This window comes from Centroberyx gerrardi, chromosome 8 (assembly GCF_048128805.1).
Source record: "Centroberyx gerrardi isolate f3 chromosome 8, fCenGer3.hap1.cur.20231027, whole genome shotgun sequence".
In the NCBI taxonomy this organism is placed as follows: Eukaryota; Metazoa; Chordata; class Actinopteri; order Beryciformes; family Berycidae; genus Centroberyx; species Centroberyx gerrardi.
This window is the reverse complement of record NC_136004.1, coordinates 7,698,005-7,713,231: the sequence shown is the minus strand read 5'-3', so window position 1 is coordinate 7,713,231 and position 15,227 is coordinate 7,698,005. Positions and strand designations below refer to the sequence as shown.

The 15,227-nt window shown below is 47.4% G+C and overlaps 1 protein-coding gene across 3 annotated transcripts in view; it reads right to left on the bottom strand.

Moving 5' to 3' along the window:
- The window catches only part of arvcfb (ARVCF delta catenin family member b), a 109,274-nt gene that overhangs the window by 59,514 nt on the left and 34,533 nt on the right, over nucleotides 1–15,227 (bottom strand). For all 3 annotated transcript variants that reach the window (XM_078284981.1, XM_078284982.1, XM_078284980.1), the window contains exons 4-5: nucleotides 8,126–8,766; nucleotides 596–1,101 (exon numbers count right to left, since the gene is read on the bottom strand). In XM_078284981.1, coding sequence (XP_078141107.1) covers nucleotides 596–1,101; nucleotides 8,126–8,766 — 1,147 coding nt within the window. The remainder of the gene's footprint in view (nucleotides 1–595; nucleotides 1,102–8,125; nucleotides 8,767–15,227) is intronic.

Below are 15,227 nucleotides of genomic sequence, written 5' to 3'. Positions count from 1 at the left end.
ACTTTCCTCAGGAGTTTTCTTGATGCAAGTGACAACATCTTGGAACAAGTGAAGTGATAGCACATATTTCAAGGCATTGCTACATATTTCAAGGGAATTCTTAAAACAGGTTGAATTGTACTACACTGAACAAGTAAAATTGTCTCACCCCACTGGCAGATTTTTTTTTAAAGAAAAATATGATTTTAAGACTTAATAAAATGAGATGGAATTACTTGTTAGGATGTTTTGCAGTGCAACATTTTACATACCCCTCTCAAGGCTCTTCCCCTGGGAGCAGTTAAACTGATTTTGTTCCTCCTACATTCAAGAGTAAACTAGGAAAGAAATGTTTTTGTATGTGGCAACATGGGTGTGGAACAGCTTGACTGGAAGTCTGAAGACAATCAGCAGCTTGGATGGTTTCAAGCTGATGTTTAAAAATGGATCAGAGCTGATTTGAAATAGTTTTGTTGCCTGATGACGGGGAGTTTTACTGATGTATTGATGAACTGTTTCACTGTGTTTGTTGTATTTAATGTATGGAAATGTTTAGTCTATTTCAGCAGGACTCTCCACATGCTTGAATATGAACTTGTCAATCAGTCCCTCTTACCTGTGATGAGCTCGCGGATCTCCATGTCGTTGGTTTTCCTCAGCAGGCGGATGAGGGCCGGGATGCCGTCACAGTTCTTGATGGCCACCTTGTTGTCGTGGTCCTTGCCGTAGGAGATGTTGCGCAGGGCGCCGCAGGCCTTGCGGTGCACCTCGGACTTGGGGTGGTCCAGCAGCCCCACCAGGACGGGGATCCCCTTCAGCTGACGCACGTCCTTCTTGATCTTGTCATTTTCGTAGCACAGGTGCTGCAGGTAGGCGGCGGCGTTGGACTTGACCGGGTCGATGGGGTGGCCCAGCATGGCGATGACCTCGGGCAGGTCCGGGTCGCGCCAGCGCGGGTCCTTGCGGATGCTGTCAATGGAGGGCGAGCGTCGGCCGCCCATGCGGTCCAGGCTGGCCATGCTGCCCCGCTCCGGCTGGGCCAGCGGCGCCGAGTACATGCCGTGGATGTAAGGGTGGCGCTCGTCAATCAGCTCGGCCTCGATGGGGTCGTCCGGGTACCCTCTGGAAGACAGGCAAGGAGAGGACGGTGAGGACGGGAGAGACGGATGAGGTAAATGAAGGGTGACTCAGACAGATTTGTCTGAGACAAGAATTAGGCAGCTGGGGGGAAAGACTTTCAGAGAAGCCAACTGAGGTGAGAGGCACTGACTAATGAGGGGAAAAAGGGAAAGCAGAGGACAGGGTGAGCGAGAGGTGAAAAGATGTGGGTGACGGGGGGAGGGAGAGAGAAGAAGTGCAGGGTGGAGAGGATGCAGACAGAGATGGGGATCTGTGGGTTTTTGCTCTGTTATTAACAGCTCTGTCAGGGGGCCTGTAGTGGCAAAAAAGCCCCAGCGATAACAGAGATAGACGACTTTTTCCTTATTAATCCTTGCTGTCAGGTGGGGGCAACAGAGATGCCTTTTCCCTTTTCTCTTTTATTAATGATGGAGTTTGAGAGACAAACAGAGAGACAGGCAGGGATAGTACACAGACAAACAGAGAGACAAAAGCAGCACCCAAAAAACTGAAAACAATAGGGACTCCAGCACATCGCTCAGACAGAAAGCCTTGTGAAGCAGGGTTAATTTTTTTGGAAGCCACCACATACAGAGAGGGTTTGATGCCTTCCTCCCCAGGAGATATAGACAACTGCTGTGGTGTCCCCCCAGGGACGGCCCTGAGCCCCATACATGCCCCCGGGGCTCCCTTTGGTCACGGTACCGAAGACTAGCGTGCAAATGCTAAAATGTTAATGACCGTCTCTCGGGGGCTTCTCGGCTAACATTAGCCTCATTAGCATTAGCGCTGTTAGCACCGCAGTCACATACAGTATCGGGCTCCACTCAATTTCTCTGACTGAAGTAAGTGCTGTTCTCTTGAGGAGGGGCGGAGGGTTTCCGTAGTGAGGGTCCATAGGGGGCTCCCTTCAACCATTCCCTGTTTCCCAAGCTTCTCAAGTCTATGATCTACACAGGGCTTTCTATTCCAAAGGCAGTCTCATCAATTCTCTACGGGCACATGGGCAAAAATATAGGCGCTCAATTCCAATGACAGATCAATTGTTTCTGGAGTGCGGGCTACTTATTTTACTTAAGGCTCTTTCATCACAGGAGAGATTTTTCACTTGTAGGGCCTATTGCAGGGATGGAGTCTGGGGAAACTGAGTCACTGAGTCACTTTTGCACTGGTGGAGAAGTTGCATGTGGAAAAAAAGCTTCTTTTAACTTGTTTTCACAAAACTTCTTTTCATACTTCTATTGTTGAAGTGTCTTCAAGGAAGGGAGAATTAGTGATGGGAAAATACATGAAATGGGGAGAGGAATTTAATTAGGGTTGCGCACTTATACACAGCCTTTATCATCCCCCCCACCCACCCCACAGCTTGAGACTTGTTTATCCCAAGTTACATAATCCAGCTGGTCTCCTCTCACCATCTTTGATGTATGGTGGTTGGTGGTGCAACAAAATGGTGGCCAACGCCGGTGGTTGGCAGCAAGCTCCAGAATGAGTTTAATTTTAATGAGTTTTATGTTAATTATGTGTTTTTACAGTTCTTCCCAAGCATGCTGAGGAGGAGGGGGGGGCTCTGCATGCCATCTCTGCTTGGCTATGGAGCGTTGCTCTGTTGGTTTTTCTTATACACAAGCCTCGCAGTAACATATCGGCTTTTATGGCACGACTTTGTGCATTTTATTGCCAGAGAAATCAATACGAGATGAACTGGGAGAAAAACTCCCGGCCAAGCAATGTAACGAGATACTAAATCCCCTATTCAGAATGATGGAAAGAGGATTAATATAGATGGAGTGAGGCTCGACCGCAGTGAAGTAAAGCTCTGCGTCCAAATACGAAAGGTAAACCAAGCTGAAAGGCTCCACGGTGCTGAACAGTTGCGGCAGTCTTTGTGGTACAAGGTTTCCGTATCGCGCCAACATGTCAAGAATAGCCGTGACTCTGGAAGTTTGAAGTCTTTTCAAACAGGTGTTCTTCCATATGAAAAAAGAGGAGAACCTTCCTTATATTTATCCCATTCCCAGAGTAGTACTGTATACTCAGCACTGCCCCACTGATAGAGCTTTGCAACCAAACTTGTCAGTACTTGGAGTACCAGTGCAATTTGACAACTAGGATAAGACAATGAGTGGCAAAAAGTTTTTAAAGTTAAGTATTTGAGAGTCAATTTTGATTACTGCAATATATCAATTGCACTGATGTGGTAAACCCCCAAACATCTGGTTCTCCAAGCAGTGTTAAAACAATGATGCTATGAATTCTTTGCAACTATTATTTGACCCAGGTCTGCTCTTCAACCATATAGAATAGAGAGGATCCCTATTGGTGTATCGTGGCGATTTAACTAGGCATCGCCGTTACAGTTCGTTTGTCCTTTTAAAGCAGGTTCTTCCAACTTGTGGAACATGTTGGAAGGCCACAAACCCCTGTAACCAGCCTGCAACCACAGTATGGAGGGAGGAGCCCCATCACCAGCCTGATTACAGCACATCATTAGGAGAAGCTGCTGCTCTGAGGTTTGGGGAAAACACTGAGCTGCATGACGGATTGCGTGGAAAAATGAGTGAATTTTGCGTAGCGTGTGTGTGTGCACGCGCGCCGGTGGTTACTAAATGCTTCCTAGCGTACACCCTGATCTAAACACACACTCCCACACTCAGAAGCCATCGCCGAGCTCTCGATTGCTGTGGGATATTGGATATGACAAGGCAATGGGAGGCAGAAATAACCCTCCAGGAGAAAGGGCATTACACAATCACAGCATCATTGCAGTCGCATAGACGTGCATACATCACCTCTATTTCTCTCTCTCTCTCTCTCTCACATACACACACACATACATACACACACACAGTATCTCTTTCTCTTTGACTTTCTCTCTCATTATCTCTCACACTATCTTTTTCACGCACTTCCTCTCACTCTCTCTCTCTCTCACACACACACACAGATGAGATGTACAGTTGTGCAGATCGGGGCTCATTTAGATCCGGGGCCGATGCGGCGAGGCTTTGGTAAAGCGGGCGTCGCGAGGCTGAGTGATGGGAATGTCAGGATTTGCATTTAAATTGGCGCCATTGTGTGTACAGGGAGGGGTGTATTCACAGGATGTGAAAGGGCCCGCTGCCGCCAGACACGACGCTCCAAGCATGATTACAGCAGATCACTCTCCTCATGTTAATCGAGCCACTAAATGTCCTGTCTATTTGAGTGTTTGTGTGTGTGTGTGTGTGTGTGTGTGTGTGTGTCTGCGGATGCGTGGGTGTGCTTGTTTGTTCTAAGACGGAGAGAATGAAAGACAGACAGACAGATAGATAGATAGATGCATGCATATGACACAAACTCCAACACGCTATTATGCATCTGGACTCTGTCACATCCCCGCTATTCTCCCCTTCCTTCATCTTCCGTCAATTACTTTCATCATTCTTCAATCGCCGGCCGTGCCTGACCTTCTCCCTCGGCAGGCCCATAAAAGGAGATAAACTGTAAAGGATTAGAGGCTTGGAAGAAGATGTTTGCATCTCATATGCACACATAACATCTCCGCAGCGCTTATGAGCGTCTCGCTGGCTGTCCCCGCCGAACAGATTGCCCATTTTGAATTATGGGCAATAATTGTTTTATGATGCACAAGAGTCTTTGCGGGACAAAGAAGAAAGATGGAGGAAAAAAAAAAGAAAAAAAAAACATCAAAGCTGGCGTATGTTTTTTTTTTATGTCATACGACTTTCTAATTTCTCGGGCTGTTTTGATGACATTATCCGCTGTCACCACTGTTTGTTTTCATTCAATTAGAGGAGAGTGACATCGCTCAGAAGTTTCCTCTGTAATGCTGGGGATGCTTCTGAGAAACCTCAAACATGACAGTGGGGAAATATAATATTAAACTAGCATTTGGCTCTTAGTGAAAGCCTGTCGTCTTGGCAGGATCGAGGAGGGGGAGGAGGAGGAGGAGGAGGAGGAGGAGGAGGAGGAGGAGGAGGAGGAGGAGGCTGGCTAATGTCAGATCACTTCCCTGGGCCATTCCCTACAGAGACGACTGGATTAGAATGAGACATCCCCCTGCTCCATTAAGGGATGAGTGTGTGTGTTCAAGTGTGTGTGCGTATGTGTGTGTGTGTGTGTGTGTGTGTGGTGACCCCTGTATGCAGTTGGGCAGGTGCTGCGGAGCAGGTCGCCCAAGGAGAGATGAGCCATTAGAGATTGGCTTAAAGACGCCCCTGTAGTCTGGCAGAGTTCAAAAGCAGCTATTAATCATGCTGACATGGCGACACACACACACACACACACAGAGAAAGGTACGACACACATTGAAATGTATGGATACACACACACCGCACATAAGGATTGGGGGAAAGAGGAGCCAGAGGCTCTCACATCCAGAGACAGAGCGAGGGGGCAAGTGACATAAAGAGTGAGAGAGAGAGAGGTTGCTGGTTTTAATCCTGGCTGGGAAAACCTATATGGGATGTCAATCACTTGACATCCAAATGTCAAGTGGTTTTTACACAAACTTTTGAAATGTCACAAAACATAAATGGCAAATTAGGTGCATTTCCCTCAACTGGGTAGGAGTGAATAAATGGGCTTCGTTAATGTAAAAAAGAAAAAAACCATCCACTAGAAAAATGGGTCTTTCATGAATTGATTCGCTTTGACATTTCCATTAAGCTTTTCTAATTTGATACATCATAATTTGCAAAAATAAAATACTTGGATAGAAACCAAGCTATAGTGACAGCGAGCCTCCACCCTGATGAAGTGTCCTTGAGCAAGACCCTGAGCCCCTACCAGCTGTTCAGTAGCTGACCTCTGACCTTTGACCTCTCCCATGTTAATGTACAGTGTGTGCTCCGGTTTCTCCCCCAGGTCACTGCTACAAATAACATTCTTAGCATTCTTACTCAGCTTGCCTGATTAAATTAGTGTCACGATTCCCATGCACACACATATGTGGCGGCTGGTAAGAACCCACACACTCACATTCACATCCGCACGCTGACACACACATTTGAATTCCTTCACCCACCCTGTTGCATGATGGATCGACTCGGCGGCGGAGACCAAACGGAGGCTTGGCGCCGGCGCGCGCAGGGAGCCATTTTTGTACTAAACATCTTCATTTCTGTCGCCCGCATAATTGAGGGCTTCCAATGCAACGATAAGCTGTAATTAAACCGCTTTAATTCCCAGATTCATTACAGCACTTTGGAGTCGGCGCGCCCTTCTTGGAAGAATATTAATCGCGGTATGAGTGCGCGGGGAGCCTGGGCACTCAGGGAGGGCTGATCCTCGCCATTCCTCAGCGAGGAGCTCAGCCGCTTTTATTGGTGTTTTTCAGAGATGTTGCTGTTTTGATGCGTGCTGATGTGTCACCCTGAGCGCGTGGAGACGATACAGTTAGAGGGAAATATTTTGGGTTTATTTTCTCCTGCAATTAGCCAGGCGGCAATCAGTCAAGCAGCAAATGAGATGTGTGTGTGTGTGTCTCGTATGTTTGTTTGTGTGCGTGCATGTGAATGTGTTTGTTTGGCTGTGGGTGTGTGTGTGTGAAGGGGTGTATGTGGCTGTTAGGGGTTGTGTTGTGACACATGTAAGGCAGCCTACAAATTGCCTGTCACAGCAAGCGCCTCTCACTAGGCGGATAGGGGAGTGACTCATTTTCTGAAGATGTTTGGTGTGTGTGTATGTGATGTGCGTGTGGGTGTGTGTGAGAGCGCGCGTGCGTAAGTGTCAGAGCGATGTCAAGAGTGTGTAAAGACGGAGACTCTGATTAGGCATCCACCATCAATCTGCGCTTTCATGCCTCGTGCTTGACAAACATCAATGCAGCTGCCTTTGAATCCAACTAGGGTGTGTATGCATATGTGAGTGTGTGTGTGTGTGTGTGTGTGTGTGTTGGTGTGTATGTGTGTGTATGCAGATCCACAAGCTTGATTAAGAAGGGTCCAAAAGCAAAAACCCCTGCACTGTCAAGAAGCTGACATACCAGGATTCAGTATCGCCTTTGAACATGGCAGAAAAACACACTCTCTCTCATACACACACACACACACACACACACACACACACACACACACACACATCCTCTTTCCTGTATCCCTCCTTCCTGCCTCCCAACCTCCTCAGCTCCCTTCCTTTAAATCTGGCTGCGGGCCCAAACACATTTTGCCCTCAGATTGGGGGAAAAGTGCACAGTACTTTAATATGTCCATCTGCCACAGATCACCACTCAAAAAGAGAGAGTCTTTAAAACGCACTTCTCACCATTCAACGTCAAGCGTCTGCTCCAATTTACTCGAGGGCGCACATTTTTTCGGCAACCCTTGGACAGCACCGAAATGATTTGAAGCGATTAGGAGGCGAGAGTCCATTCTGGGGTCTTAAGGCAAAAAGTCTGAGAGATGGCTGACAAGAGCCTCCCTTCCTCTCCCGCCCTCCTTCCATCCCTCCATCCACGCCTCCCTCCTGTCCTCCCGCCTCCGTCTCTTATCGCTCGCGTCACTTTACCTCTGACACAAACACATGTTCGCCATCCATTTGCATGAAAATGGCAATCAAAGCCTTGTTTCTCCTCGCTTCCTTTCTTCTGCAAGTTGCTCATGGAGAGGAGACATCTGTTTACTTGCGCGCGGCGTAATGTAATCTTTTTTATGGCAAGAACAAGACGCGTATTCTTTATTCCCTCTCATCGTAACGGGCCTGTTCTCCGCTCGTGTCAAGACGAAGTCTGTGCTCATGCATACGAACAAGAATTCATTGTCTAACGTAAGGAAGAAAAATAACCTGTGCGTGTAGACTAGCACATCTTCCCCATACCATTATTTCCAACAAGCTCCAGTAAGCTGAAACTATCAGAATGAACACTCTCCATCATGTTTTTGAGTATTACCAGTTACTTATATGTAAAAACAACAATCATGCAGACTGATCTGTGTAATATCTGTGTGTAATATCTGTGTTCTTATCTGTTTAAGAACAAACCCCCACCCTACTCCCTCTTTTGTGTCATATCTGTGCTCCTCACCTGACTCGGGGCCCATCGCGGAGCGGCTCCCGGTGGGTGCGCCCCCGGTTGGCGCCCTGCAGGGTGCGTCGGTTGGCGGTGGAGTAGTCGGGCTCCAGCTCATACGGCTCCTCCTCTTCGGGGCCCAGGCTGCGGCGGTCGTCCTCCAGGCCGTACGGCTCGGCCTGGAAGCGCTCGGGCTGCGAGCGGTTCAGGTCCACGCTGCTGCTGCCCATGGGCACCTGGGGCTGCGCCACGTGGCCGTAGTCGTCCTTGCGGATGGGCAGCGTGTAGCTGTTCTCCGGCCGGTAGCTGTTGGGCATGTAGGGGTAGCGCGGCGGCCGGAAGTTGACGCCGCGCGACAGGCTGCCGTAGTTCTCCGTCATGTCCGCGTAGCCGTCGTGCAGGCCGTAGTGGCGGGCGTACTGGCTCTCGGGCGCCTCGCCGTACGAGTCGTTGTAGGAGTTGTTGTAGGAGCGCGTCAGGGTGGAGGTGGCCTGAGGCGTGATGTAGCGCTCGCCGCCGTTCTTCATGTAGCGGCGGTCGATGGAGTCGGTGTAGCTGCCCAGCGGGGATGAGCCCTCGGGCAGCGGCAGGCCGTCGGGGCCCAGGGGCACCTGGCGCACCGTCCGCGTGGTCACCGTCTTCACCATCTTAGTCACCTGTAGAGGGGGTGCAGATACACTCGTCAGACAGTGCGGCGTGCCAAGACAGGCGGGCAAGACTTACAGCTCATGATGCCAAAGCAAACCCCATGTTTAGAGCCACCTGACATGGCGCCGTCATGTTCAGGCAACGGGGCCCACAGAAAACCATGCTGCCCGCCCAGTAAAGCCAAGAGAGACATTAGCTTCTTTCAGCTATCTGATTGATTCAGACATCGTATTAGAAAAGCCACGCAGTGAGAGAGGCTGACAAATGAAATGGAGGAGATAATTGCTACTTTAAAGTTTGGTCTCTAGATTAAAGCATGCATTTCAAAAACTAACGAACAGAAAACCTCATCCAATTGTGTTAATAAAATCTTGTTAGTTTTGAGGTTATGTGAGACTCTCACTTTCACAATCCTGGGGAAAATGGTGATGCGTTACAGTGCCAGAAAATTAAGTTGTCATCATTTGAAAGTGCCATTGCAACAGGTCATTCATCTCAAGACAGATGTGTCTCATCTTGCCTGCTTCTCTTTAGTCAATACTGAGTCCTCCCTTACTGCTGAAGATTACATAGAGTTAACATGACAGCAGAACAGTCCTCAAAAATATTGAGGCTGTAGGGTTAGAATGACATGGGTCCTTGAAGGCTGATACGGTTACCAATATTTTTGGATTACCGATAGCTGCTATGTTGTACCGATATTGAATACCTACTGCATAAAGACATTCTTTTAGGTGGGTTAACAGCTCCTTAAAGCAGGGTGAGGCAGGTTTCATTCAACGTTTTACAGACTGACATCCTTGAAGAAGTTGAGGAATGATTTTTATGGTCATCTATCTGACGACTAATAAAAACATTCGCTAGCTGTAGACAAGGAGGAACGTTGTATTGAAGATGGATGACACTGGTGGTTTGAATGTGGATGACACTGACTGGTCGATATCCAATTTTAAATGAAAGGCCAATATCCTCAAACTGATATTTTGGTCTAAAACCTAAAGTGGAAAGTGGAAAAAAGTAGATTTTGGAAAAAAGACAGTACAGATATTGTAACAATAGAGCCGACATGACACAAAGGCTGTCAACTAGATCCAAGCCCATAACGTTGCAAATACAGGGGATGCATGTTGGCCCACTGCTGCTGTAACAGAGCCATCTTGATGTGCTACGGCTGCGCTGGACCTTGACTCCTCCGTGTTCCCGGTGGAGCGGGGAGGCGCCACGCTCCGTGGAGCCGGTGCCGGACCCGGAGGACTGTGACTATCTTGAAGGATAGAAGCGGCCTAGCATGCATCCGTCCCTCTCTTCCACCTCGTCCCGGCTAAATAACTCAACTTCCCCCCGCTGTCTCAGAGGCTCTCCGGCTGCGGAATTACAGACGGCATCTCCCTCCTCCCCGGGTTCGCCGCACCATACAGAAACCAATTTGCTGCCCAGTGAATTCTGCTGTGGCCGATAATTGGCTATTTTGTCGGCGGCTATAAATTCATCTTCAAAATTAATGAGGTTGATGAAATTAATCGTCATCTGCGGGGGTGCGGCTCCGATGCATTTCGTGTTGTGCCTGACAAGGTGACGCGGAGGTTCATTCCCACTCGACAGGCTGTCTGAGTGTCTTGGGAAAAAAAACTCTCTACTCTGCTGCTTCTGATCGCTTTAATTTTAGATACGAGCTCGTCGATAGCGCTCTTAATGGTAATGCGCTTTCTTTTCTTTCTCATCAACGCCGTAATTTAGATTTTAATCAGGAATAAGCAACGGCATGTAACAATATCAGGAAACTACGGCAAAGCATTAACCCTCGCGACAGCGGAGGGTGCCGAGAGCAAAAGCGCCAACCGCATATTGGTTGTTGAACACTGCGTCCTCATTAACTTGGCTGAAACAAATAGAAATCTTCACTGGCCTCCTTTGTTGATTACACCCTGACTGTGAGCCACACAACAAAGCCTATTCCAGGAACACCAAGGTTCATTTCCAATTTCGGAGTAATTACCGAGTAAATTAAGTTTGTTTCTGACGCCATTCTTCCTTGCCTTGGCACGGTTAAAAATAAAGAGCTCATTTGTCTGATTCATAACTTAATCAAACAGCTGGAGCATATGTATGACCTTGAAACAACAAGCCTGCCTCTCGCCCCCTTGATTAGGGCTGGTAGGCTGCCATTCAGTTCTGCAGAGGTGGTAATGGAACACAAATGTGGCTCGTCTGGTGTTCATATCACGGGACCCGGTGCTAAATCTGGGCCCCAAGAGGACCACGGGGGGGCCGGGTCACATCCTGCCTGATGCACTTAGGCTGGCAAAATAAACATCTATTAAATCACATTTTCCCATAATTTTTTGATGCACTTTATTGATTTCCTGTGGGGGGAATTCTCTCTTCGCCCTTGGGCCCTCGTGTTGGAGGATGACTTCACTAACCCCTCGGGATATCCTGCCATCCCACGCTTTTGATTCATGTCTGCCACTTTTATTTATCACCTTTCATTTATCATTGTTTTATTGTCCGTAAAGCACTTAAGTAGCAATGATCTGAAGAATGATTTGAAGTTTATTTTCAAGGACCAGGTAGAGGAAAGATGGGCCTAAAGTCACTTAAGGACAGCTTTTTTATCCTTAAAAGCATGTCCTTCAAAGTTGGAAACTGAAAAGCTCTAATTATTTCCCTGAGGCTATGTGTGTATAGGTTTAGGAAATAAGTCGAAATCAGCAGTTTCCACTGTAACGGCAGCAAACAGAAATATTCTATTCTACTCTATTGTGACAGTCAAAGCGGTGAGGAGAGCGGGGTGAATGCTGCCGCTTCCCAGCCCTGACGTGCCCGGCTGCCTTGTACTAACATGGCTTCTTAGGCGTTTTGCAAAGGGAGCCATCACACAGGTTTCAAACACACTTTGATGTGCGGTGAAGTTCACAAGGCGTTAAACAGCCGCGCGAGGGGGAAACGAGGGGCGGCGAGGGAAGCCCCTTATCAGAAGCCTCTCTGAAATAGGCTGAAGCGGGGTAAACAGGGCTAAAAGAGAATCGCTAAGATGCTGGGGAGCGTGTGTGTATACATGATGTGTATATGCGCGCATGTCGAAATACTCTACGTGTGTGTGTGTGTGTGTGTGTGTGTGGAAAGCAGCAGCTCTAATGAAAGGTGTGTGTAACAACCAGAGGCACTTAGACACAAGCCTAAACTGTTTACCAAACTGTTAAACAGGGGGGAGGGGCAGCAGGCGTCAAACTCTCCACTTTACAGCGCTGTAAGAGCTTTAACAACCTCTGTGGCATTCACTTTTACAGAGAGCTTAAGTAGACACGGTGGCAGGGAGTTAGTGGGGAGAAGATAAGGGAACAGTTCAGGTTTTTAAGAAGCCTGCGCGATTCATCACCGGAGTCATTTCAGCCCCGTCTGGAAAGCACCGGCGGAGATAAAGTAGAAATTGTTTGTGTTTCTTGGCAATGCTAGTAGCGGTCTGTGGGGCTGAAACCCACGTCTCAGACAAGTCGTGGTGGGCTTCTTCAAAACCTGAAGCTAGAGGGACCGGGGGGGTTAACGGGAGCAGGGTGAGGAGGGTGAGGAAACCACGGCAAAAATCACACAGGGTACGAGGTCCTTTACTGGGTCTGTCTCGGACCGGGCGGAGACCGGGGTGGGGGTCCGAGAGGCGGGCCTGGACTCCACCGGGGCCAGGGTCTCAGTCACCGTCACTGGGTGGTAGGTGCGGCGGGTGATGGTTTTGACCACTTTGGTCACCTGGAGTTGGAGGGACGGGCGGATACAGGACTGAGCAGGAGCGGATAGCACTGACTGCATAAAACATCCTCACTGCATGAACGTACATGAACCCGGCTGTGTTAGCTCTGTGCTGAACAGCGGACTTGAGGATAATGACACACTCTCGGACACTTTCAAACTACATGTAGCTAATTTGAGAGAGGATACCAGAGTGTCCTTGCTGTACGCTCCAGTAACTTTTCTTTTTTTTATTAAGAGATGTGACTGCTTTAAACAAAAGAAAGCCAATGTACTTTTGGGTAGAAAAAAGTCAAAAGTTTCTTTATTCTCTTATATTCTATGGCTACTGTGCATCTTTGTATCTGATGTAGCTACCATTTTGGCATTTTGCTGAAAAGTTAATAACCAAGCCCTCACCGCTCAAGTTTGAATCCCTAGCGTGCGCCAGGTAGTGAAAGCACTTTTATTTGTTTGTGTGGCCTGCCTCGACTCTTATTAACTCATATCCAGAGGAAAAGAGGAGGAATGCTGCTTTTTATTGGTCCAGCTGAGCTCTCTCAATGAACATGACTGGTGTTTCACTCAGCCAGTCTGCCAGGAGGAAGGAGGGCTGGACGGCGGCCAAGGGAAAGCACGGCATGCTGGGATGGGAGGGCGGGAACGTGGAAGCCCGTCTAACTGAGCGTGTGCTTGCACACACACACGCACGCACCCGCGCCCACACACACACACACACGCCAGGGTTGAGGCCAGTTCACTTTCAATTGAATCAATTCAAAACATAAATAGAAACATCAGTTCATTTGCTAATGGGAGAGCGTTCATTCTTGTTCTCAAATTGGATATAAAGAACTTCTCAGAAGTGCGTCAATATTTGAATTTGAAGAAATTCCACTTCCTAAATTGATTGAATTTGTCAACTGAACCCTACCCTGACCTACACACACTCTGTCACACACACACACACACACACACACACACACACACACACACACACACCCATACACACACACACGCACAGGAAGGCTCTGCTGTCTTTCCGCTGACATTGTTTCATAAAGCTCTACACAGTCATCCTCAGGGCCAATTTTTCTGTTCCTTTGCCTGTATGGTGACTACTGATACTGCAGCTACTGAAGTGGCTAGAAATGTGTTTACCACCTAAAAAAAAACAAAAAAAACCCACATATTTTTCCCCCCAAATCAGGAAGATGGGAGAAGCTTCCTTGTTTCATCTTCCGGTAGTCAGAGTGGGGATAACCATCAAGGGAAGGGAATGCATTAGCATTAGCCAGTATGGGAAGACGTCTGCTCAAAAGAGCAGATAAGTACATAAATAAAACCGAAAGTTGCTGTGAAACGAAGACAGAGAGAGAGAGAGGGAGGGTGAAGAACACAACACGTGAAAGTGAGTGAGTGAGAGAGAGAGGAGATACAGAGAGTTGGGAGAAAAGAGAGGGAAAAGTAAGCAATAGAGAAAGAGATAGGGGTCTGTTCATACATGTCAACTCTAGGCTGGGTGTGTATCCATTTGCCACCAAATAGATGATGGCGTTCGGAAGTTCACCCTGAACATTAATCTGCTTTTCTCCTCAAAATGACTTCCAGAAAACACCCTATCCCCCCTCCCAGCGGGACGGCGGGGCCTTAAAAGGAGTGTCCTTCCTTTCCCTTCCTTCCCAGCAAAGCCCTTGATTAGTGTGATGTCTTACTGCATGTGTTTGTGTGTGTGTGTCTGTGTGTATGCCTACGTGTGAACGCATACAATCATGTGAGTGTGTGAGTGAGTGAGTGTGTGTGGCCAATCCCCTCGCAGTAAACAGGCTGGAGGGCATTGGGCCCTCCCTGATGAGGGATTAGACCAGGCTTTTTAATTACAGTCTCACAGTCCCCAGAGTACCAGCTCTACCCAGCGCCCTCCTCTCCTCTGGAAGCCTACAGCAGCCTGGCAGGAGCTATGCTTCCACCCAAATGTCAAGCAAAATGTCGCAAAAACTTAAAGCTGCACTAGGCGAGACGTTCATGTAGAATTACCCGTGTCTTATCAGCCTAAATCACAAAGTAGGGCTGTGACAGATAGGAGCGTCCCATCCCCACTAATTGAGATCCTATAGATTTTTGCCCAAATTAAATTCTGGCAGGAAAGAAGTCATTTTGATTTCTGGGTATTGAAGTCTTCAAAATTCAAACAGTTACCTCTCGAAGCCATTTGTGGTGGAAGCAACTAAATAGGCTTCCTTTATGTAGAAAGAAACTATTACTACAAAAAAAAAAAAAACACATCCCAAGAAAAGTAGAAAACAGTCTAAAGACGAAACTGCATTCAATCATTTATCAACAAAAAACTTTTCCGCCTCAAGTGAGCCTAAAAGCTTTTTTGCGATAATGAGGAATTTTTTTTTTAATAAAAATTGCAGTTTCCATTCAGGCTGTCTAATTTGACACAATACAGTTTGCATAAAAATACTTGGATGGAAACCCAGCTAATGTGAAGCTACAACTGCCCACAGAAATCACAAAAACCATTGAAATTCTAAAAGCATTCCTTTATACTCACTTTATAGTGAGTTTATAGTTACCTTAACTACTTAAAAGTATTTTTTTTTTTATCTCCTATGGTACCACTGTAATAGTCCTATAGGGCTTACAGTGGGTAAAAAAATCTTAAAATGGTATCACTTTAGGATTTTCTGTTTCATTTTTTGACTTATAGCAATTGCATATTTTTTATTTTTTTGCTGTG